This window comes from Cyanistes caeruleus, chromosome 9, assembly GCF_971803275.1.
Source record: "Cyanistes caeruleus chromosome 9, bCyaCae1.hap1.1, whole genome shotgun sequence".
In the NCBI taxonomy this organism is placed as follows: Eukaryota; Metazoa; Chordata; class Aves; order Passeriformes; family Paridae; genus Cyanistes; species Cyanistes caeruleus.
In genome coordinates, this window is record NC_141709.1 from 33462522 (window position 1) to 33485550 (window position 23029).

Below are 23029 nucleotides of genomic sequence, written 5' to 3' on the forward strand. Positions count from 1 at the left end.
CCTGAGGAGCGCTGGCGTGGCTGCGTGTTGAGCTTGAGGAAAGGAATAAAAGCACTTTTCAGTTGGATTCACCACGTGATCCGTCCAGCAGCATTCCAGGTGCTGGAACAGGGAACGCGGGAAGCGGGCACCAGGAGCTGGAGCAGCCACGGTATTCCCAGCTGGGCATTGGCTGTGCCAGGCTTCTCACCAAGGCAGCCTGGATGTGTCCAGCTCATCCCAGTGATGATGCAGAAATCTGGAAAACTTGCAGGATTCAGGCAAGTTCAGGCACTAATGCTTTATGTGCTCCTTGTGCCACGGTTAAAGATCTCTCTGCTGAGAGGACAGGGAGCTGGGCTCTTCCCTGCCACTGTGCAGAGATTAATGCATTAATGAATGAATTAATTAATCCAGAAGATCATTAATCTTCTGCATTAAGGAGTGGAGGGCTGGAGAAAGGCATGGCCTGGTGTCCTGCTGGGACAACATCCAGCATGGGATGAGGTGCTGGAGCAAGCACTCGGCTCCTACTGCAAGGAGACAAAACCTGACTTCCAAAGGCAAGGGAATTCCTCCTGAGCGTGGCCGTGCCTCACGTGGCTCTCAGGGCCATGGTCACACATCTGGTGTTTCTATCAGGCCCAAATGCCTGGGCAAAGGAGCCCAACCTGCTCATTTTCAGTGTTTATGAGGGGTGTCACTCACTAGAGTGGCCAGGCTGACTTCAGCCACAGGTTACAGCAGCCAAGTTATGAAACCACAAGAAAGTGGGTGTAAAATGGAAAAGGTGACAAAAAGTTTAGTGCTTTTTTTTTTTTTTAGTTTTTAAACAGCCTTTCATTTTGCAGCACAGCTGCTTAAAATTCACTGAACTGATACCTTGAATGGCTAAAACACGATTTGGGCATCCAGCTCCCACAACTGCCAAGCACTCACAGATCTCACAGGATTTCAGAAGTTTGGCTCCAGAGCAGATGGGGACAGGGCTGGGCTGGAGTTGTCACCTTGTGGTGTCTTTAGTCCCTGTTGTGCTCGTAAGACTTGGAGTGGGGTTTGGCAAATTGAACCCCAGGGCTTGTGCAAAAGGCCTTGAGGGTGGAGTGGGGTGTTTAGAATCATGGAATCCTGGAATGGTTTGGGTTGGGAGGGACTTTAAAGCCTATTCCATCCATCCCCTGCCATGGCAGGGACACCTCCCACTATCCCAGGGTGTTCCAGCCTGGCCTTGGGCACATCCAGGGATCCAGGGACAGCCACAGCTGCTCTGGGCACCCTCATCCTCACATGGAGGGGATGGATTCTCCGTAATCTCTCATCTGTCCCTGCCCTCTCCTGCTGCTGTGTGCTCATGCTGAGAGCTGTGCTGAGCTGGAGAAATTCATGCTGAAGGAAGCACGAGCAGAGCAGGACAGGAGCCTGCGGGGTCCTCCTTGCACACGAGAGAAATGTGCCAGCGAGCGGCTCCGGTGACCGCAGGCTGGTGACACGGTGACAGCCACGCTGGGGTGACACTGTGACAGCCTCACTGGGGTGACACGGTGACAGCCTCACTGGGGTGACAATGCCCTGTAATCCCCCCTTGTGGCAGCGGGTGACACGCAGTGTGTGTTTGTCCCCAGCTTCGATGTGGAGAATGGCCCATCGCCGGGGCGCAGCCCGCTGGACCCGCAGGCCAGCTCCTCGTCGGGACTCGTCCTGCACACGACGTTCCCGGGCCACAGCCAGCGCCGGGAGTCCTTCCTCTACAGATCCGACAGCGACTATGACCTCTCACCAAAGACCATGTCCAGGAACTCGTCCCTCCCGAGTGAACAGTAAGTATCAATTCAGTTTATACTCCCTAAGAGCTTTCAGCGCTGCTTTAATCCTCAGAGCTCTGTTAAAAGGAGATTACGGCTGGGACTGGCACATTTCATAGCTAGAATGCACAAAACAGGTGCTGGTCCATCATCCTCTCCCATCCCATCCTTCTAATATTCCCATTTTCCCCAGAATTTAGCAGAAGAGCTTTCAAAGCTGTATCCTGGAATAACAGAGAAGTTGTGCTGTACTTTTATTTACAGTGTGCTGGTTCTCATCCTGTTTGGGGGCTGTTCCCTAGAACAGCTGTTCCCAAGACTGATGGCTGAGCTCGAGAGGATTGATACCCACAGAATGTCCTGGATTCACAGCCCTTTCTTTTGAAAGACACATTTTAAAGTTTTAGAGTGGCCATTAAGCTATAAAAAAAAAAAGTGCTCATTAAACAAAGTTGAACTGTTGCGAAAGTTTTGTCACGGAATGGAAACCTGAATATTAGCCAGACCCACGAGAACTCTGCGATAAAATATCCCTGCTGTGAGTTAAAGCAGAGTAAATATTTATTGAAGGAAACACTCCAAATTTTGCAAATAATGTTTGGTGTAAACGGTGGGTTGTAACAATTCCCAGCAGTGTGCTGGGGTGGGGGAATCCCATCATTTCCACCAAATTTGTGGCTGTCTGCAGCTGAAGTGTCCATCCACTGTGGGCATCGAGTAGAGGCAATTTTAATTAAATTTAGACTTAATAGCACTGATACCTGAGTGAAGATGAGGGGATGATCTCTGTGGCAGCACAGCAGGGAGAATTCCTCTTTGGAAGGGTCCAGCACTGGTGGACAACTCTCCAGAGGATCCTGTGGCAGCCTGGAGCTGGCTCTGCTGCCCTTGCTTAGTGCATCCTGCTATTAATTATGGGATTAATAATAGAATTAACCACAACATTGCTCCTAGGAGTGCCTAAAGAGGCTCCAAAAGAGCTGGAGAGGGACAGGACAAGGGGGAATGGATTTAAGCTGAAAGTAGGTAGATCTAGATGGATATTGGGAAGAAATTCCTGGCTGGGAGGGTGGCACAGGGTGCCCAGAGCAGCTTTGGCTGCCCCTGGATCCCTGGCAGTGTCCCTGGATCCCTGGCAGTGTCCAGGGTCAGGTTGAATGGGTTTGGATCCACCTGGGTTGCTGGAAGATGTCCCTGCCATGGCAGGGAGTGGGACTGGATGGGCTTTAAGCTCCCTCCCAACCTAAATCTTTCAATGATTTTATACCCTGCCAGTTAGGTAAATCATACAGAATGTTCCATACATGCACAAATACCATAACTAATACCACACACACACAAAAAAAATAAAATAAATAATAAAAAAAATCCCTCTTATTGCTGGCAGTGGCGTATTTTGCTCACAACTTCTGCTCAAATCTTCCATGATGAAAACAGCCAGACAAAACCCGGCGTCTGAACAAGGTTAAAGACTGCGACAGAGATCAACAAAAGCCAGGAAATTCAAAGGTGACCTTTCCCCGCACCGCTACGGTTGGTTTTTTTCCACCGTGGTACAAGCGTGAGCCTTAACTTTTGAATTTCCTGGCTTTTATTGCCTGGCGTTCCCAGTCCGAACACTCGCTCCAGCCGATTGTTTTGGATATACACGATGACGTTTCCATTAGGAACAAGTTTTTATGTGGTGTTAACTAAATGCTGCATGGGTTCATTCGTGAGGAAAAGCCCCTCGGGAAAAGGCTCATTCCCTGAGGTGATTTTGCTATGTTTGAAGGTAAATTCGTACAGAAATTTATACATTTTCTCCATTTTTCCTTAGGCATGGCGACGACCTGATCGTCACACCTTTTGCCCAGGTGAGTTGGTGGCACATTGGCCTATAAAATAAGTTTTTAAAGCATTAAAGCAGAGAAGGTGACACCTGCGGTTTTGTCTCCCTCAGGTGCTGGCCAGCCTAAGAAGCGTGAGGAACAACTTCACGCTACTCACCAATTTACACGGCACCTCCAACAAGTAAGTCTGGAATTTTTAAGCTACTTTCGTAGCCAAGAGGAGCGGGCTGGGACCGAGCAGGGGCAGCGGGGACCGAGCAGGGGCAGCGGGGACCGGGGAGCTGCGGGGCCGGGGAGCGGCGGCGCCTCACGTTCCGCCATTGCCTCACGGCCCCGCCGCGGTTTGCGCGCGACGCCAGGGGGCGCTGCCTGCCCTCCCCTCATGGCGTCCGCGCCCTCATCCCCTCATTCCCTCATCCCCTCATTCCTCATTCCCTCATTCCCTCATTCCCTCATCCCCTCATTCCCTCATCCCCTCATTCCCTCATTCCTCATTCCTCATTCCTCATTCCTCATTCCCTCATCCCCTCATTCCCTCATCCCCTCATTCCTCGTTCCCTCATTCCCTCATCCTCATTCCCTCATCCCCTCATTTCCTCATCCCCTCATCCCCTCATTCCTCATTCCTCATTCCCTCATTCCCTCATCCCCTCATCCCCTCATTCCTCGTTCCCTCATCCCCTCATCCCCTCATCCCCTCATCCCTTCACCTCCTGACCTCATCCCTCAGGTCCTCCCTGAGGAGCAAGCGATGTGTTTCATCTCATCCACCATGAATCACAAGGGCAGTTTGGGACCCCATACCACAAAAAATTCCATAGAGGGGTTGGAGAGTGAGAAGGAAACAGAGCTGGGGAAGGGGCTGGAGCCCCAGGAGAGGCTGAGGGAGCTGGGAAAGGCTCAGGGGAAATTTCTGGCTCTGCACAAGTCCCTGGCAGGAGGGGACAGCCGGGGGGATTTGGGATCTGCTCCCAGGGAACAGGGACGGGAGGAGAGGGAACGGCCCCAGGCTGGGCCAGGGGAGGTTTGTTTGGATATCAGGAAGAGTTTCTTCACAGAAAGGGTTTCCAGTCCTGTCACAGCTGCCCAGGGCAGTGGTGGAGTCCCCATCCCTGGCAAGATTTGAAATCCCTGTGGATGTGGCAGCTGGGGACATGGGCCAGTGGTGGCCTTGGCAGTGCTGGGTTGGACTTGTTGATCTCAGAGGTCTCTACCAACCTAAACAATTCCATGATCTTCATCACTTTGCCACTTTGGCTATCCCAGGCATTCCATATGTGCCCAGCTCAGGGCAGAGGCATCATCTCTGTTCAGTCAAGCCGTGGTCCTGCCCTGCACTTCCACCACTGCTTCACAGAGCAGTACTAACCCCAGAACTGTCCAAACTGGAGGGGAACCAGCAGAATCAAGTGCAACTCTTAACTGGCCCAGAGAGGCACCAAACCCCCAAACATGGTGTTATCAGCACCAGGCTCTACCCAGCTGAGCAATCTCCTGTGAGCTGTTCATGGCCAAAGGGTAGATTGTCAAGGGGGACACCCCAAACTTGGGGCTCTGGGGACAACAAGGATTTCCTGGCAGCATCCTGGAGCTCAGCTCCGAGAGGGCTGCCCAGAGAACTGAATCCCACATCACTTCCTTTGACACTGATTGCTCTGAATGAGGAAGGTGATGCACTCAGGAGGAGGATGTTGTTTTTCCTACCTGCCGAACAGGAGAAACCACACAAACTCCTTTCTACGCCTTTGTCCGGAACCACTGTTTCCCCTTGGCTATTTATACTGAGCCAGTCATCGTCATCCTCTGGCCTGCTTGGCCCCAGGAGAGCTGCTGAGCCTCAAACCAACATCATCCATTCCTGGCAATGCACACTCACCCATCCCACCCATCCCACCCTGGCCCTGGCGGGCTCTGCTCGCTCCCACTGGCTCCAGAAGGGAAGGATGAGGAGCAGGGATGTCCCCAGTGGGACACCACAGGCTCGCTGTGCTCCAGGTGTGAGTGGCATCACCACGAGCTCACAATCTTTATTTTACATAAAGCCCAGCATTTTATCCAGGCGTGAGGTTTTTCCTCCTGTTGATTTCCCTTGGCAAATTTCAATGGGAAGGAACTGCCACATTCCAAGATGGAGGTTAATAAAAAAACAGATGGCTTAAATATTCCCTTTTTTTTTTTTTAAAAGCTTTGCTTTTTTGGAAAGCTCAGGCATTCTGGCACTTCCTAATGAGGAATCTGAAATTGGACAGGGCCGGAAGGAAATGAGGGTGTAACCTGTAGGACACACAGGCATCTTACAGTGTCCTTTGGAAAACATTCCCAGATTTGATTGAGGTATAAAATCGTTTGCCCAGCCAAAGTAAAAGTCATTAAATCTTTAAACCGTCCCATGCCAAACATCCCAATCCATGGTGGAATGTGCTTCCAGGTGCTGCAGAGCTTCCCGCACGCTTTCCAAAGAGCTCTGCTGGGTTGCAGCCATGCTGCCAGCTCATGATTTTATCATCTGTCTCATGATATGTGATATTTTACTTAAACTTCTGCTCTGGGGATCATGAGAATCTCAGCTTTTAACCCCTCCTCTCCTCTCTTTTTTCCTCCTCCACCGCTCCTGGCCCAAACAAGGAAAAAGAGGATGCTGTCCCACATATTTGCTGGAAAATATGAATGTTAAGGCCCAGAGGAAAAAAACAAAACAAAACAAAACAACTGGCAGTCATATTTTTTTGACTTTTAACGTCAGGGTTCTTGAGGCAGTTTCCTGATTGGAAAAGAGGAGAGGATGATTAATGGCTTTGGAGTGCCGGAGTTTGGCAATTGCAGCCCAGGACGCGGTCGGGAGGCATCCGGAGCCGCTCCGGGTAATTCCCTGCGGCAGGAGGGGAGCACAGCGGTGCCTGAGAAAGGACAGCCCTGTCACCGCTCGCATCTCCAATCCTGAGCCCTGCCTGCCTGGAGAACAGGATGGCCGCATGGATTTGATGGCTCTGGAGCGGGGAATACCGTAGGGAACAGCGGCTCATCCCGTCCCAGCAGCCCTAAAGGCACGTCTGAGCAGCTCAGGGTTTGGAGATCCCTGGGGATCCCTCCGCTCTGGCAGTGCTGCAGCGCGGTGGCCCTGGCGGGGAGTTCCTGGTTTTTAGAGATTCCAAGATTTAGCTTCTCAAAGGCTCAGCAGAGGCAGGTCGGGGCACATTTGCAGGGAATTGAGCGCCCAGCGCATGTGCCCTGTGCTGAACCCGGGTCCTGCACGTCCCACCAGAGGAGCCTTGGGATGCCGGGGAGGCTCCTGCCGGGAGCAGGGATGGAATCAGGGCTGGGATTGTGCTCCAGAGCTCACCCGGGCAGCGGAGCCTTCCCGGGAGCAGGGCTGGGATTGTGCTCCAGAGCTCACCCGGGCAGCGGAGCCTTCCCGGGAGCAGGGCTGGGATTGTGCTCCAGAGCTCACCCGGGCAGCGGAGCCTTCCCGGAGCGCTTCTGAAGAAGCCCCCGGAGCTACAATTGCAGCACAATTGAGCCGCTCTGCCTGCTTTGATTTGAGCTTCAAAGGAGAGCTGGCGAATAATGCGTGTTGCACTTGAGTGGCTGACTCCGAAATTTGGGGTTAGGAAGGAGGCTGGCCAAGGGAGAGTGTGGGGAAATCTGGCTTCAGTTAAAATGGATCTGAAACTTCTTAGGGAAGCAGAAGCCCAAACTTTCATTTTTGGTCAGCCTGAAGTATTGCAGTCAATCCAAGCTGAAGTGTCTTGATTTTGGTGTCAACTCTTTTTAACTCCTTTAAAAACCAAGTCTCTGATGATGGTTTCAGCTTGAAAAATTAAGAGTTTTGTTTGGCAAGTCTCACAGGGAACAGTGTTGACTTTTGGAGAGAATCTGCATCTTTTTCCAGTCAGACCTTGTTGGCTTGACTCAAACCAATTCTTTTCAAATAGCTTTTGGCCCCTCCAAAATCCAGGAATTGCTGCTGAAATTGTTGCTCAGAGTCCAAAAAGTGTCCTTCAGCTGTTTCAGAGCTAAACAATAGTGACTGCAGCATCCTCTTCCTCGCTTCAGGAGCAGTTCCAGCGTTAACTGCAGGGTGTAAAGGAACATTTCTGACCTTTCCTGTAGCATCACCTTGCAGCAGTTTGGCATCACTTCAGGGTCCATTCCAACTTCTGTAGGGAAAAGCTTTATGGGAAAAGGCCTTGACTGTGGGGGAGCCACCAGAGCCTGGCCCTTGCTGCCTCCAGGCGTATTTTGAGCACAAAGTCGCAAAGGCAGCATGGGATGGTGGCACATTTCTCCTCATTTCCAGCTTGTGGAACAGGCAGCTCTGAACAGATCTGTCAATACTGCTCAGCAAATCTTGGTGAGACATTTGGGGTTTCTTTGGAGAATGGGAAAGGATTTTTAACTGAGGGAGCTGGCAGGGTTTGGAAAGATAAAATCCCACCTCCTCCTAACAGAGAATTTCTTTATTCCTCTTAGGAGATCCCCAGCCACGAGTCAGCCACCTGTCTCCAGAGTGAACCTGCAAGGTACGTGTGGGATTTGGGGACGGGCTGCCAAGCCAAGCGCACTCAACATTTATTGCTCAGTTCTGCTCACAGCTGCTTCTCTGCCCCCTCCTCGGTGCAGTTCTGGGCTCCTCCTGCAAAACCCAGGGGAGAGAGCTATCGGGTCCAAATGTTGTTATTTTAATGGCTTGGTTTGGGGTTTCTGCTGGTGCATTAGTGCAGGAGGTGAACATGATTTTGGTTCGATAGTCATGGCCACAGTGGCTGCTGTTCTTGTGAGTCCCTGTGAGCACAGGCCTGGACAAGCCCCAGCCCATGAGCCTTGAACAGGCTCAGACACAGCTGGGTCTTTTTTTTAATTCTGTTTATTTCAGTTTGTTTCCATGTGATCTGTGTACTCAAACCTTTCCTGGGTGAGACTTCCTTGGCCTCCTGCTGGGAAGGGGGTGCCAGGGCAAGGTGGGATGGGCAGCACCGTGAGGGAAGGACGAGGAGGAGCAGCAGAAGCTGATTACTTAGGACAGGTTTATTTGCTTGGACACCTGGGTTTAGCCAAGCTGAGGGTCTCTAGAACCCAGCTCAGGATCAGAGCTGGCCCTACTTGCACTCATTCAAAGGTTGCTCCGGAGAGAAGGAGATAAGATTTGGAGCAGTGCCCATTTGTAAGGTTTAATCTCAGCCTTTCCAATAATTACATGCTTGGAGGGACTAATAAAGCTTAATTTTCACAGTGTGTAAAGGCTGGATAACTATCATTTCCTCTCCTGCTGTGTGTTATTTATTCTCAGGGGACACACAGAGGCCTGGACACTTCCAGATTAGGTTCCTCCAAACTTGTTAATGAGAGATGGAAACCTCTGATGCAAAAACAAAACTGGACAGCGCAATCTTTAACTGCTTCTCTTTCTGCCACAGCCAGCAGAAATGCAACTTTTCACCTGATTTAAAGCTGGGTCTAACCTGGCTTTGAGTTTGTGCCTGTGTAAAAAGAAAAAAAAAGAAATCATTGAAAATTTCCTAGGCTTTCCATAGATCTGTTTATGTAACTTACACAATCTAATAACGAGGAGAGAATGCCCTTCCAGGAATTTTTAGGTTCATTTTCTTAACACTTTGCGTGGAAAAAATCAACTCTCCACTTTTTAACACTTTGGGGATATTTTTCTACATTATTTCCCATGAGAGCTGCAGGACACTTGGTGCTTATTAGCTGATCCAAACTTCTGATGCTGGCATGAAAATTCCTTTAGGAATGAAGTGTTTGACACACAGAACTGTAGAGCAAGTTTTGTGTTACCTTGTAAAGGTTGGATTTGTGGCCCCTCAGGTAAATAGGTTTTTAACCATGAATCTTAACTGCTTTTAGGTAAAATTTCAAATAAAATGTTTTTAGGTGAGTTGTAGCATTACAGCTTCAGTACATTGTGACGCTTTGTAGGTAAGAAGGAAATGCCTTTTTGTTATTAATAGGAATTGTGTGATTTCCTACACAAAACCAGCCAATATTGGCATTATTGGAAGAAAATCCTGGGGTTCTTGGTTAAATTCAGGTCAGTGCCTTCCTCTGCCTCTTCACAGCCACTGTCACACTGAATTCCTTTCCAGGCAGCAGAAAACAAACACAACCCTTGACTTTCTAAGGAAGTTTCCATTTAATTCAGAAAGAACAGAGACTTTTAAGGATTTTTCTTCAGTGTTTGCAGCATTTTTTTCCCCGCCTCGACGGCTTCTGCTTTGGAAATTATGAGGAGAAGGAGAGATTTTCCTATCAGAACCCTTCCAGTTCTGTGCCAGCGGCTGAGAGGATGCAGAGTGTTTTTCCTGAGAAGGAAGCAGTCATGTTTTGGTTGGGACCAGGCTGTTTCACATCTCTCTAGATAAAAGACTGTATTTGGAACGAACTGGGTTTAGATTCACCGGATTTGTTGAAGGTCGGAATTTGATTTTAACCCTCTGATGTCAGCCATTGATTCATGGCTTTCCCACTTGACATCACTGTGAGCATCTTGTGGATGTCTCCTTTGATTTGTCATTCATGGGGTGATTTATATCCTGTCCTGAGAAATACAGAACTCAGGGCTTAAAGCAAATGAGGCTGCATTAATAAAATCCCCCTGGAGGGAGGCAAATTACATCCAGCATTTGCACTGCAAGGAATAGACGCCAGCTATTTACTCCAGCTGGAATATTCCAGGATTTTCCAAGCAACAACAGCCAAATCTATTGCTGGTGTTGCATCACTGAGGACCCAGGCCCGTGGTGGAGTAAATGAGCTGTGGTGAAATGAGGAAATTCTTTTTTGCTTTCATTTTCTTATAAATAGGAAAACTTTTGGCCGGGTTACTCCTGGGACAAAGGGCTTTGAAAGGCACTGCTGGTGTCACTGTGAATTTCAGAGCTTTCTTAACCTTGCAAGCACAGCCAGAGAAGGAAGGGGAATATGGATTGAACATCCTGTGTTTTGTCCTTGGTATCAGCTGAAGTAAATCTGGCAGATTTTTCCTGTTATTTTGTTATAACTGCAGCTCACAGGAACGCACAGAATCGCCTTTATGAATTAACCGAGCAACCATACCATGGAAATACAAAGCCACAGCAAAAGTCCATCAATCCTTAATTAGCTGGGCAGGATGATGGGAATGCTGTGGGGTTCCTGCCCGGTGTGTGGTGTCCCCAGCAGCTGTGTGGGGCCAGGGCAGCACGGTGCTGCTCAGGCACCTCTGGGTTACAGCAACAATGGCAGACAGATGGTCACGCACTGTCCCTCAGGGCTCTTTCTCCCGAGGTTTGTTTCTCCTGTCCCCTTTGTTTCTGCAGAGTGTGGCCTCTGCCACAGTTACTTTCCGTGACCTTTGTGCCACCTTGGGCTTAGGAATCCATCCCTTCTCCATCCAGCTCTCCCCTCCCCTGGCCCCAGTGAAAGCTCTGCAGTTCCCACCCAATGATTCAACCAATAACACCTTTAACCAGCAACAAGTCTGGATTTCCCTTCTTGGTTTTGTTTCTTCTTCCATATTTATTCCCCTTATCCCCTTCAAATTAAATCACCTTTCACTGCCTGCCACCATCAGTCAAAGCCTCTCGTTCTTCCACAAGTTTGGTACAAACTTCTCCCAGCCTGATTTGTTCCCACACCATCAGTCCTGGGATGGAGAGTGTTTTCCCATTCCTGTTGGATCCACTGCCACATTTAATGTCAGGAGCAAAGCACAGGGTTATGGATCAAACAGCACCGAGCTTTTCCCAGGCTGTGGAAGGTTTGCAGAGACTCTTCTCAAGATCCCTGGGATGCTCTCAGCACTCACAGCTCACAGCTGTGCTCTCACAATTAATGGGAGTTCTCCTCACAATTATTGACACGGTATTGCTGCAGCCCCGGGCTCAGGGGGTGCAGCCCTTTGGGATTTGTCACCCCCAGCATTTCAGGGCTCACGGGATTAAAGCTTTGTTCAAATTCCTCTCTGGGGATGGGAGGGAAGGCTCAGTGTTTTTCTTCCTTGTGCCTTAGCTCTGCTTTCCTGTACCTCGGCACGTTTGTCTGCACTTCTCACATGCCTTTACACGACCTCCAAACTCGTACTCTTTCATTTTTCCTGTGGGTGTAGGACGAACACAGACTCGTGCACGAACCTTTGTGTAAAGCATAAACAAAGACTGGATAATGCTCGTGCTACCGAGAGCCCCGAGGTTTGGTAGGAGTTACGGAGCCTTGTGCATCCGAGTGAGCTCTGGGTTACAAATATCCCTGAACCCCGAGGAATTAACGCGGAGCTGCTGCTCTTGCACCATCCTCCTCTGCTTGGCACGTGCAGAACGGCTCTGGGCACACACAGAGAGGAGAGGGCTCCTTTTGAAATTCAGTTTCTTTGCTGGGAGTTCGGCTGAAGATTTGACCTTTTGATTTGGAGAGCGACCATAAAAGTCAAACGCTTGTTGTGCTTTGGGCTTTCACAAGAGCGCAGAGGAACCACGAGTTCCTGAGCAGCTGAGCCACAGAGCTGCGTGCACAAACGGAGGCTTGCTAGCACCTACAGATATTATTTTTAAAGGATAAATCATTGATGCAGCTCAGGCACCATGCAGATTATTCAGAAACTAACCAAAACCGTGTAAGAAATCAGGTAGATAATGCACTGAACGAGGGCTGGTGAGCTCTGAAGCGATTCTTTCCGCTCACCGGATTAAAAAAAGCGTTTCAAAGAGAATTTCAGAGCGGGGCTGAGGCAGCTCCAGGCAGCACGGGGCCATCCCAAGGCTCTTCCCGGCTCTCTGGGGGAGTTCATTCCTGCAGGGAGTCCGTACCGCGTGTTGTGCCCGCCTGCCTCGAACACACCCCCCGAAAGTTGGACTCATGCATCTTAGTAAGTATTTCAGTTATGCTATTGACGTCAATGCAGTCATTAAATAGATTGCCGGCCCTCCCAGCAGCAAACCTGTGCCAAAGACCTAGAGGCAGACACATTTTAAAAGAAGAACATCAGGTTTGCTTTTAGCATTTGGAGAGAATAAGAGAAAAGTTTCTTCTGAAGTCACCCTTTGCAATAAGGGTGGTTTTTTTTGCTTGGTTTTCTAGGGCTCGTTTTCGGTGCAGATAATCGCTGTGTTTTATTGAACGCGCGTTTGTTGCGTTGCCGTGCGCATAAACAGCTCCGAACGAGACTAAAAAGTCACTTTTGTGACGGGCTCTGGCTGACAAGTGACACTTGTTTCAGGTCCCCTGGCTAGATTTATTTGTGTATCGAGTGACAGGAGGCATTCAGGCAAACCTGCTTAGCCTTTGACTCCCGAAATTCTGCCAGGATTGATTTCATGACATCTATATAAGAAAATAGCCTTCATTTCTCCTCGGCAGGCTCTGAAGACACACAAGCTAATCATGACTCCATAGCAACGGATAAAAACTGTTTTCCCCTCCGCCCCACCTGTGGATGTCACATGAAGATGCTCCACGTGCTGCTGCCATCAGGAGCCTGTCACTCCCCGGGGCCAGCTGCCTCCTGCAGCCCTGGGTGTGCGGGGCTCCCGGAGCATTGCCGCTGTCCTGCCCGATTCCGGAGCCTGCCTGGCACAGCCATGAGCCCCCCCTGCCCGGCTCTGCTCCCTTTTCCCGCTCAGGAATGGCTCTGGACAGGAGCTGGTGATGCCTTGGGGTGGCTACCTAAACTAGAGCTGGGCAATATAAAGAGAATAAAATTTTATTTATTGAAGGCCTTCAGCAGGGACCCCCTGGGCAGTGAAAGCTGCACCCAGGATGGACCATGGTCATGGGATTTAATACAGTTAGAAGTTTGGTCCATTCACGTATCAGGGGTTAATCTTCCAAATACAGCTTCAGGTGATGAAGTTTGCCTCAGTTTCCACCCCCAAATCGCTTTTGTTTGCATCACTGAGACGGTGAGGTGTCCTTGAGTTCCAGGCCTAGAGAGGAATTGTTTTCCTGCATAAAATGGGAGAAGAGCAGCTGAGAGTCCATGGAGTTTTAGAGCTGTACACTAAAGGATCTGAAAAACATCGGCTAAATCCTGAGGCATTGCTGGGAGCTGAGCCCTGAGGACACACGGAGGTGTCACCTCAGCAGGTGAGGGAGCAGCTCCACCTCGCCAGGAGCAGCAGGTCTGTTGTAACAGCAGCAGCGAGATTTTGGACAGGTCACAGAGCCAAACCTGCGGGGTTTTGGTGAGGCTGTCATTTCACTGATGAGCCCACACTCAGCTATGCAGGATAAACCACTGCTCCAGCGGGGTTTAAAGGGCTTTAAATGGGTTTTTAATGGGTTCTGTCGGAGGGGCAGGGTCCCGTTGTGTGCTGACCCCGCGGCCTTGCGCAAGGGCTGATATCAGCGCTGATAAAATCTGTGTCTCCTCTGTTTGCTGCACACAGCACAGCCACCAGGGCTGCTGGGGGGAGATTCTGACAGCACAGCCCTCGGCACCCTGAATCACTTCCAGATGAGACTGAGAGATGTGTCCTGGATCAGAGGGAAAAACAACCCAAACCAAACAAAACCAAACAAAACCACCCAAACCAAACCTCTGGCGGGCTGGGTTATTTTTTAGGTCGCAGGGCACGGTCTGTGCGTGCCTAAGGGATGAACATTGTCCCACTGGTGGAGTCCTTTCGGCTTCCATGGCACGGCGTTTCCAGGCAGTGGGAATTGCAGTGGCCTCCCCAAAACCCCCAGCACCAGCTCAGCCACACAGCTCTGGAGAAGTCTCTCCTTCCTCCCCAGGCTGGGCTCACACCATGGGACAGGGAGGGGCTGCATCCGAAATTCCCTCCCCAGGGAAATGCACTGCTCAGATCCCACAGCCACCCCCAAAGGCCAAACCTTTGTCCTCCTGCAGGATCTGATTCCCAGTGGAAGTTGCTCTCTTCTTGTGTTTTAAAAAGTGTTTTTAACGTTGTGTTCCAATTCTCAATAGCCAAACAGGTTGGTTCGTAGTTGGGCAGGAATTCCCACATATTTTTTTTTATATTTATTAGTCTTGGTGGGAGCAGGGGTTGGTTCCAGGTTGGAGGGGAATATAAAGAGAGGAAAGTGCTGTTCCTGAAGGACAGAACTGGAATTTGCTGTTCTCTGCAGGAACATTCTGCTCACCAAACCTAATTCTACAATTACAAAATAATTACAAAGATTAAAACTTCCAGAGCTTTAAAAATCAAGGTAGAACTAAAAGAAGAGAGCAAATGGTTGCTCTGGAACTTTTCCCTCTATTCCATATGGAATTGCATCCATTCTGATTCACGCTCAGCAGTTGCCAAACAGCGCCACTGAACAATGAACATATTGATCGTTTCGATGTTCAAATCACCCAGAAATGTTGTGGTTTTATCACCAGTTTCATCTCCTGATGAACTAAAAATGATTTCTGCAGCCGAGCGAGGTGTGCTAATTAACGTAACCATCATTGTGCAAGCGGGGAGGAATGTTACACTAAGAGTTAATGAAACATTTCATTGTAATATTTGCTCCAAGAAGTGCCTGTAAATGACAGCCTTAAGGATACTATAATTGCAATACCTTTTTTGACAGAAAGGAAACAGCTGCTAATTATTTATGGTTATTAATCAAACCTGTCAGTTTATTCAAAGTTCATTCAGTTCACTGTAAATATGTATGATTACCAACATTTAAATGTTTTAAGCAGTAGCCTTTAAAAACTATTTAAATACACCTTTCCCCTGTGGGATACATTCTCACATCTAAAGGTAGCATTGATTGGCTTTGCTGTGCATTCAAGCACTGAATCGTTTTAGGAATCCAGAATTAAAGAAAAAAACCTCCAAAATCCTGCAGGGTGTTGATTTGACAATTAATATATTTCAATTTTGTAATCAGGACTGTGCCTCTGGAAGTGCCAGGAGCAGGATCTGACCCAAGGTTTGCTGGGATCCAAGATCCCTTATTCACTGCTGAGGAACTCCATGGTTAAAATGAATTTTAAAGGAACTGTGCATTTTAATGTAGATATTCCAGTATAAATATCCTGCTGTCAGAAATCTCCCTTTCCAGGAGCAAATTAATCATCTGTGAATGCTAAACTCCTCCACCACACCTTCACACTCTTCAGAAGCTTTCTGAAACAGACTTTTTCCCTGGACCTCCAGCTTCCAAGCATTTGAAGAGAGTTTTTGGCTGCAGCTTGCCTTGGAGCATATTCCAGACACCCCAAAGTTTCCATTCCAAGTGGGTCGAGTGCAGTCAGACCTTCCATGCCTCCAGCGTGCGTTTCGGGAGGTTTGTCAGGCTTAGCACTTCATACCAAAACGCTTCTGAAATGTCACATTTTACAAGCTTTTTCTTGAAATGCCAGATATTAGGCTGACAAAAGCAGGAGCTGGTCAGAGCAATCTTTGTGTTCTCTGAAAAACCAGGGGAGAATTCTGGGAAGTGGAAAAGCCAGCCTGTTTTCCTGTGGCTCTTCCCTCCCTCCCCGCCTCATTCCCTGTACAAATTTTACAAGAAGTGACCCAAAATCGTGTCCCTGCTGCTGCTGACTGGAGAACAGGACGTTTGGATCCATGCTGGGAGCATTTGTGCTGCTCTGGGACAGCCCAAGAGGATGTGGGATAACGTCTGTTCTGTGGGGATTGTCACTGAGCACAGCGTGGGGCCGGTCCTGCTAAGAAAATTCCAAGAATAAACACACACAAGTGCAGGGTTTGTTGGAAATGGACTTTGCTGACATTTGACAGCTGTGAAATGTTTTCCTCCCTTTTCTTCCCGAAGATCCTCTTGAAGAAGAGAGCTCCAGGGAGCAGTTTCCAGTTGAACTGGAGTGTTTCTGGTTTAGACTTTATGGGACAGGATCCCCATCCAGCTCCTCCTCAAATACTGCTGGGTCTCCATCTGAACTCCAGCTCTTTGGGCAGGGGATTTCCCAAAATTCCCATTGCAGCTTCCTGGGTCTCAACTCTTACTTTTCAAGGTTTCCATCCCCTTCTAGCAGGAGCATCCCATGCAGGTAAAAGCCAAAAAGCTGCTCCTCAGCCTCTCTAGGTCAGGAAGGAGGAACCCAAGCAGAGATGCTGCTCACACCACATTTTCCAGCATTCCAGCAGCTGCTCCCTCTTCTGTAACACTTCCAAATGTGGCTCCGAGTGCTGCTAGAACAGCTCCCGGTGCACATCGCCTCGAGTGGGGAGTCATGTGCTGAAATCAGCCTGAGATCCACCGAAATGCTGTGAATTGTGCTGGATTTCCTGCTCAGAACTCACGACAGTGTGAGTGACCTTGGCCCAGGCTGACACCAGCCTTAGCTCTTATGCTGCTAAATGTTAAAAGTTCTGGAAAATGCCCCAGAGTATAAAACTTAGAGCAGGAAAAGTAACCCATGGAATAATCCCCAGCAGGCTGAGCCATAGCTGACCTTCAGTGGGGAACATTTCCATTTCCACGTCCATTCAAGCTGGTATTTGAACTGGAATTGTTAATAAGAGGTGCGTTGAATGCTGACATTTTGATTTCCTCGAACTCAGCTTCGAGGTGCTTAAATAAATGTGTTTTGAGGGCTTTAATGAAATGGTTTTGGAGAGTGAAAGGCTGTTCTTAGCTCTGCTGGCTGCAGACATTTGGGGAGTGGTTCCACTTTCAAGTCTTCCTGTCATTACGGGGTCACATTTGTCCCCATCTGCCCCTTCCAGGCACCTCTGTGGTGCAAAAAACCTGGTTTGGGTCAGGACTGACCCCAGGTTTAAGGAATGTTGTCATTCAGGACTCAGAATCCTCATATTTGTCTAATATAGTCCAGATCTAGAAAGAAGCTACAAATAAATTAATATCTGCTGTTCTGTAATATCAAATTTTGGTTATGGATAAGCAGGGAATGAATCTGATGTTGTTTCCCCGGTAATTTCAGGGCAAATCTGGTGCCATGTCCCAAACACACCTTTGAAGCAGCCAGGGTGTGCTGGCCTCAGCCCACAGGTGGAGATCAGCACGTGCAGGCTTTAATACGGAACATTAAAAGCTGTCAAAACAAATGATGCTGCTCTGCAGGCTCCTGCCATCTCCCTCTTCCTCCCCACCCCGTTCCCCGTGGGACTCGCTCCGTGATTTTCAGCAGATTATTCCAAAAGCTCTACGTGCACTTGGGGAAGCAGAAAGGCTGGTGAGTCACTTCTGTGCTCTGAGGGAGGTGAATCCCCGGGATTAGCACGGGGATGTTTTAGCTCTGCTCTCAGCCGCTGAGCATTTTGAGTTTGGGGCTCGAGGCTCACCCCAAAATCGGAGTTACGGCGTGGGGGTGGATAAAAACCTGTGTGTTTCAGGGAGCCACCACCCAGCTCACACGCAGAATATTCTGCATTTTTAAAAGCTGGGGGATTGTGGATTAGGAAATTGAGACTTCCCAAGCTGTCTGTGCTGGTTCTGCTCGCTGACCTCGCGCCGTGTCCCGCGTGCAATCCCAGATCCGCCGATAGCGCTGACTCACGGCTGCCATTCACAGCCCATGGGTCCAAACAGGCCGTTTTTTGCAACATTCTGCATTCTTGGGTGACTCTGCTCCCTGCAGATATCCCTGGATTTCAGCTGGGGGATGACAGTCCCAGGCATTTCGGTGAGAGGCAAACCAAGGGCACAAAGTTCAGCTGAGGTGAATTGGCGAGGTTGACGTTTCCCTCTCGGATACATAAAATACCTATTGGAGGAAAACAGATTAAAATTCCAAACTAAAGCAGGTTTTTAAGCTGCTATCCTAAAGGATAATGCTTTCAAGTAATTACATTTAACCATGGGGAAAAAAACCCCACCATTTAATTACATTTTATAATTAATATCATTGAAATGCTCACTCAAAATATAAGGGGTGACTTTGTGTCCTCATTCCCACAGCTTGAGCAAGGCATGGGGACACAAAGGGTGCCACGTGTCTTAAAGAATTCCTATGGATTGTAGCTGGGATGCTTCCCAAAACCACAGTCTCAACTTTCATAATAAGAAACTTCAGGAAATTAAATTGAGAGGAAATAGAGGAAAATTTAGTGTTAAATTGTGACCTTTTCACCTTCCCAGGAGCCAAGGAACCTGATTTAAACAGGCCTAACATTTTCCCGGTGGCCTGTTCTGCGTGGCTCAGGTGATGTGGGCAGCCTTGCTCTGCCCCTTCTTTAACATTTCTGAACAATTTTCCTCACAAAGAGCTAAGGATTATTAATAAACTCTGTCTTTGCATCCAGTGCCAGTGGCCAAGTGGAGCTTTTCAGGTAGACCCAGGATTGTGCTTTGAACTTCCAGGATTCATCCCTGAGGTTCCTCCTCCATTTCCTACGCCAGCATTTATTTCACCACAAAGGACTTTCACTCCTGACAGACTCTTTAGACCAGAAGTTTTATTATCTCCAGGTTAAAACCTGATTTAATGGCTCCAGACAGGTCTGGGGATGGAGGCAACACCTGGATTTGGGGGCAGATCCAAGCGAGGACTCTTGTGAAAGGGTGACACAGAGCACAGTTAATGCTCTGCGTCTCTCAGGCTCTGGGGTTGTTTTTTCCTCTGGTTGAACTCAGATCGTTGCTGTGTGGTCTGGCTGGGGAGTTCCTTCCGTGCCATGGGCCTCTTGTGAAAGTCATCTCGAGGTTTCGGAGGAGGAGGTTTTGGGGCGCCTGCAGGGGTGCAGGAGGTGTTTTTGCACAGATGTGAGGACGGAGGGAGCTCGGGATGGAGGAGTTTGGGACGGGGAGACCCCTGGGCCCGGCTGGGGGCTGGCACAAGCAGAGCCCCTCTCCAGCACTGCCAGCTCCTGGAGGAATCCTCGGCCGGGCTGTGGCTGAGCCAGCTCCAGAACCGGAAGCCATCCAGCCACAGCAGCCCAGGATGGTGCCCCACCTAATTAAAGCTGTTGAAAAGCAGGGCTAATTAGTTTAGGTGGAGCACCTCGTTAGCACAAGGATGTTGCTTCCAGGATCCAAGTTGGTTTCCCCGCACGTGTGAGCTCCCCAGCGCTCTCCCACATGCGGCAAATGAGATAATGCAGTGCCCAGGTAAATCCTAGGTGGGTACCGAGGTGGTTGCATCACCATATCCTGAGTTTTCCAGGCCTTTCTCACACTCCTGTGCTCACGTGTGCTGGGGAAGAAAACACTTCTGCTCACACAGTAAAATGTTCTCGCCGTGACCCAGCCTGGCCTCGTTTAGTTCGAGAAACAAAAACACAATGTGGGCACACTGTGATTTGCAGGAAGTTGGGATTGGGATTTGAAATCCTCAGGCTCAGCTCTAGGGCTGAGCTGGAAGTTTCCTTCCCACCCAAGCCAGTGGGCATCTCCATCCCATCCTGCAGCTCTCAGCTCCTTGAGGACTCTGGGGAGAAAAGCTGTGATGGGTCTTCACTTAATTTCAAAACCTGTCGTGACCTTGGAAATTCTGTCTTCAGCAATGTGTTCAAAGTGTGTTAAATTCCCTACAAAATCATTCCCGGTGTTCTCCTTGCAGCTCCCTCGCTCGTGGGCACTGCCCATCTTCTGCACTCCTTGTTAGACCCCGAGTAGGAGAATTCCTCTCTGGCTTCCGAGTTTTCCTCCTGTCCTGTGATTAAGGCAAGAATCCTCCAGGGCAAGGTGGCCAGTAAACGGATAATGTGCCAAACCCCGAGATAAAGTTGGAACTGAGGAATCTCTCCTGTTCATTCCACAGGCCAAGATTAGATTCCGCCCCTCTTGCCATTTCTGCTTCTCCCTCTCGGTGGACCGAGGAATTCCTACTATGCAGGCAAATCCCCTTCCCAGATTCCCCGGTGATAGCGCTGCTAAGTGACATCTGACAGGATGCTTCCTGCATTTTGTTACTTCCATTTGGCACCATAAAAGCGCTGTCACTTACCCCTCTGATTTGTGGCAGCTCGGCTGCATTGTTCCCTGCAGGGGGAAGGACACTGGGAAACGGGATTGCCTTGTGGTAAAACCATCCCACCCTACAGGAGATGCTATCTCCAGTCAAAATCCTTCCTCAGAACATCTCCAGTTTTCCTTCCTCGTTAGCATTTCAGATTAAACCTTTAGGCTTATCTCCACATCACAAATTACCTCTCTGGGAAGCTTCTTCAACTTCTGTCAGGCACCTTTAGGTGTTCTTGGTGTTCACGCCTGGTTTTTGCACCTCATTGTCATGCGAAAGGTGCAGCAGAGCTTGGCTTTGGGAATCCTGAGCTTTCATCTCTTCCTGCAGCGTCTTCAAAGCTGAGCTTTACACGGCTGATGTGCAATTGGACACATTAAAACACAAGAAATGGATATAAAAGTGCTTTTTGAGTTTAATTTTTATTAGCTGCTCCTTTCCAAGTGTTCCCAATGTTCTGTTGGAGATGTTAGTGTTGTTTGTTGTGTGGGAATGAAGATTCCTGGTGAAATGTCTTCTGCAGTGCCCATTGAAGCTCAGGTCCTTCACTCCCAGCAATATTTGGGATCTTGGAAAGACAGTACTTGAGTAGCCCCATCCCTGCATTTTTCAGTCTCCTTTTGAGGTGTCTGTGGGGGATATCCCAAGGTCTTCCTGCAAAACTACAGCAGCTTCTCCATCAGTTCACAGCTTCTGTTTTTGGATCCAGCTGCTGGGATTATCCCAGAGCTTTTCCTGGCTCTTGGTTGCCTCTTCCATGTCATCCTCCTCTCCCAGGAGCACCATCCCCATCCTCTCCTGGAAGGGCTGATGCTGTTGGCACTCTGGGTGCCCTGCTGCCCACCCCAGGGGTGATGCCACTGGCTCCCATGGGAAGCGCCATTCCCAGCAGGCCTGGCCAAACCGAGATAAGGAAGGCAATCACCAGGCTGTGCGCTAATTGCTGGGCAGCTCTGGATCCTCCTGCAGTCAGTGGGCTGTCACTGAGCTGCCAGCCCATGCTGGTGGCCTCGGTGACCCGATTCTCATGACCTGGGTGCTGATCCACCACCCCAACCAGTGCTGGTGGGTACAGTCAGGACTCTGCAGGTTTGTCCAGTTCTGCCCTAACCGGCTTCCTCAGGCTGACCTCTTGGGATGGGCTCCCTGGAAAAGCTTCATTTCTGCTCCCAAACATGGGCCCCCATGGCTGATGTCCTGCTGCTCACCCTGGGGTGGGTCACAGGAGCGGGGATCAAACCGGGGCTGGCTCTGCAAGAGCTCCTCTGTTTGCTGCCCAGGCCTTCCACTCCTGCCTGCTCTCAAGACTCTGTCATTGTCACAAGATTCATTTCATCCCACTTCAGCCACTTAAAAATTACAGACCAGGCTTAAGTGATGGCTGCTTTTTGAAGAACATCTCGGGAGCAAACCATCCTGTTGTGCAGGAAGATCAGGAATTCCAGTAGAAGCCGACCTGGTGAAGCAGGGAGCTTCTCAGAGAGGCAAAATGCAAGGAAAGAGCAGGCAAAGAGTGAGAAAGACTGGGAGCAAGGGAGGCATGGAAAACTCTGGGCATGTGGGGGGTGTTGAGCTGAGCAGAGGCTGATGGAGCTGAGAGCGATGAGAGGGCTCCAGTGGGGGTGTGGAGTAGAGAAGGAAAATACAGAAAAAAGTGTTGATCCATGGGTGAAACAACCTAATGATAACGGTACAGGAAAGATCAAAATAGTGTTTTTTGTCTCAGTCTTCATCCCCCAGCCTGCTTGGGAAGATAAGGGATGGAGGACAAGGAGGGAGCAGCAGGCTGGGGACAACCTAGAGGAGGTGGAGGTGTCCAAGTGCGCATCATTGGATGAGGGTCAGGCTGGAAAAGCTGTGAGGCCGATGTGAGTCGCTCATGAAAATTGTGCTGCTTAGGAAGGTGACAACAGGAAAAAGGTGCCTCTTTCAGAAGGGTGGAGCAGATTTGGGGAAGTATGGACTGGTCAGACTCTTCTCATCACTGAGAGGTCACTGAGGGTGTCCTCTGGAGTCTGTTTCCAAACACGTGAAAGACAAGAAAGAAAACTGGGAATGGTGGATGCAGACTCGCCAAAGCAAATTGTGTTGGAAAGGCCTCACCTCCTCCTCCTCCTCCTCCTCCTCCTCAGGCTGGAGGGTGGCCTGGCCCTGGGGACGTGGAGTGGGGTGTGCAGGGAGCACCTTGGCACCATTTCCCACAGCATTCCCACATGGCAGCTGCTGACAGGGACTGCACACCAGGCTGCGTGTCCAGTTGGTGGCCGATGACAGCGAGGCTGTGGGGTGTCCAACAGCGCCCTGCAGCATCAGGCTGGTCCTGCTGGGGCTGGGAGGCCAGGGCAGGTGAGCTCTGGGGGTCCCTTCCTGTGGCTGGGGCAGAGGGGAGCCTCCTGCAGCGAGCAGAGAGTGACAGCAGCTCCAGAGGGTGATTCAGCCCATCCCAGGGTGCTGAGAATAGACCAGGATCACCCTCGGAGCTCCCAGCCACTTTCCACTGCTGTGCGGGGAGCTTAGGTGATTAACTTTGGGCTGGCTAAAGATAGCCCAGCTGGGCCTCCCAGGGCAGTGACATTTCT

At 49.7% G+C, this 23029-nt stretch overlaps 1 protein-coding gene across 4 annotated transcripts in view; it reads left to right on the plus strand.

The window, feature by feature from the left end:
* PDE4B (phosphodiesterase 4B) overlaps window positions 1–23029 on the plus strand; it is a 165478-nt gene that overhangs the window by 101442 nt on the left and 41007 nt on the right. For all 4 annotated transcript variants that reach the window (XM_086841630.1, XM_086841631.1, XM_086841632.1 and 1 more), the window contains 4 exons: window positions 1602–1796; window positions 3601–3637; window positions 3724–3794; window positions 8084–8133. In XM_086841630.1, coding sequence (XP_086697756.1) covers window positions 1602–1796; window positions 3601–3637; window positions 3724–3794; window positions 8084–8133 — 353 coding nt within the window. The remainder of the gene's footprint in view (window positions 1–1601; window positions 1797–3600; window positions 3638–3723; window positions 3795–8083; window positions 8134–23029) is intronic.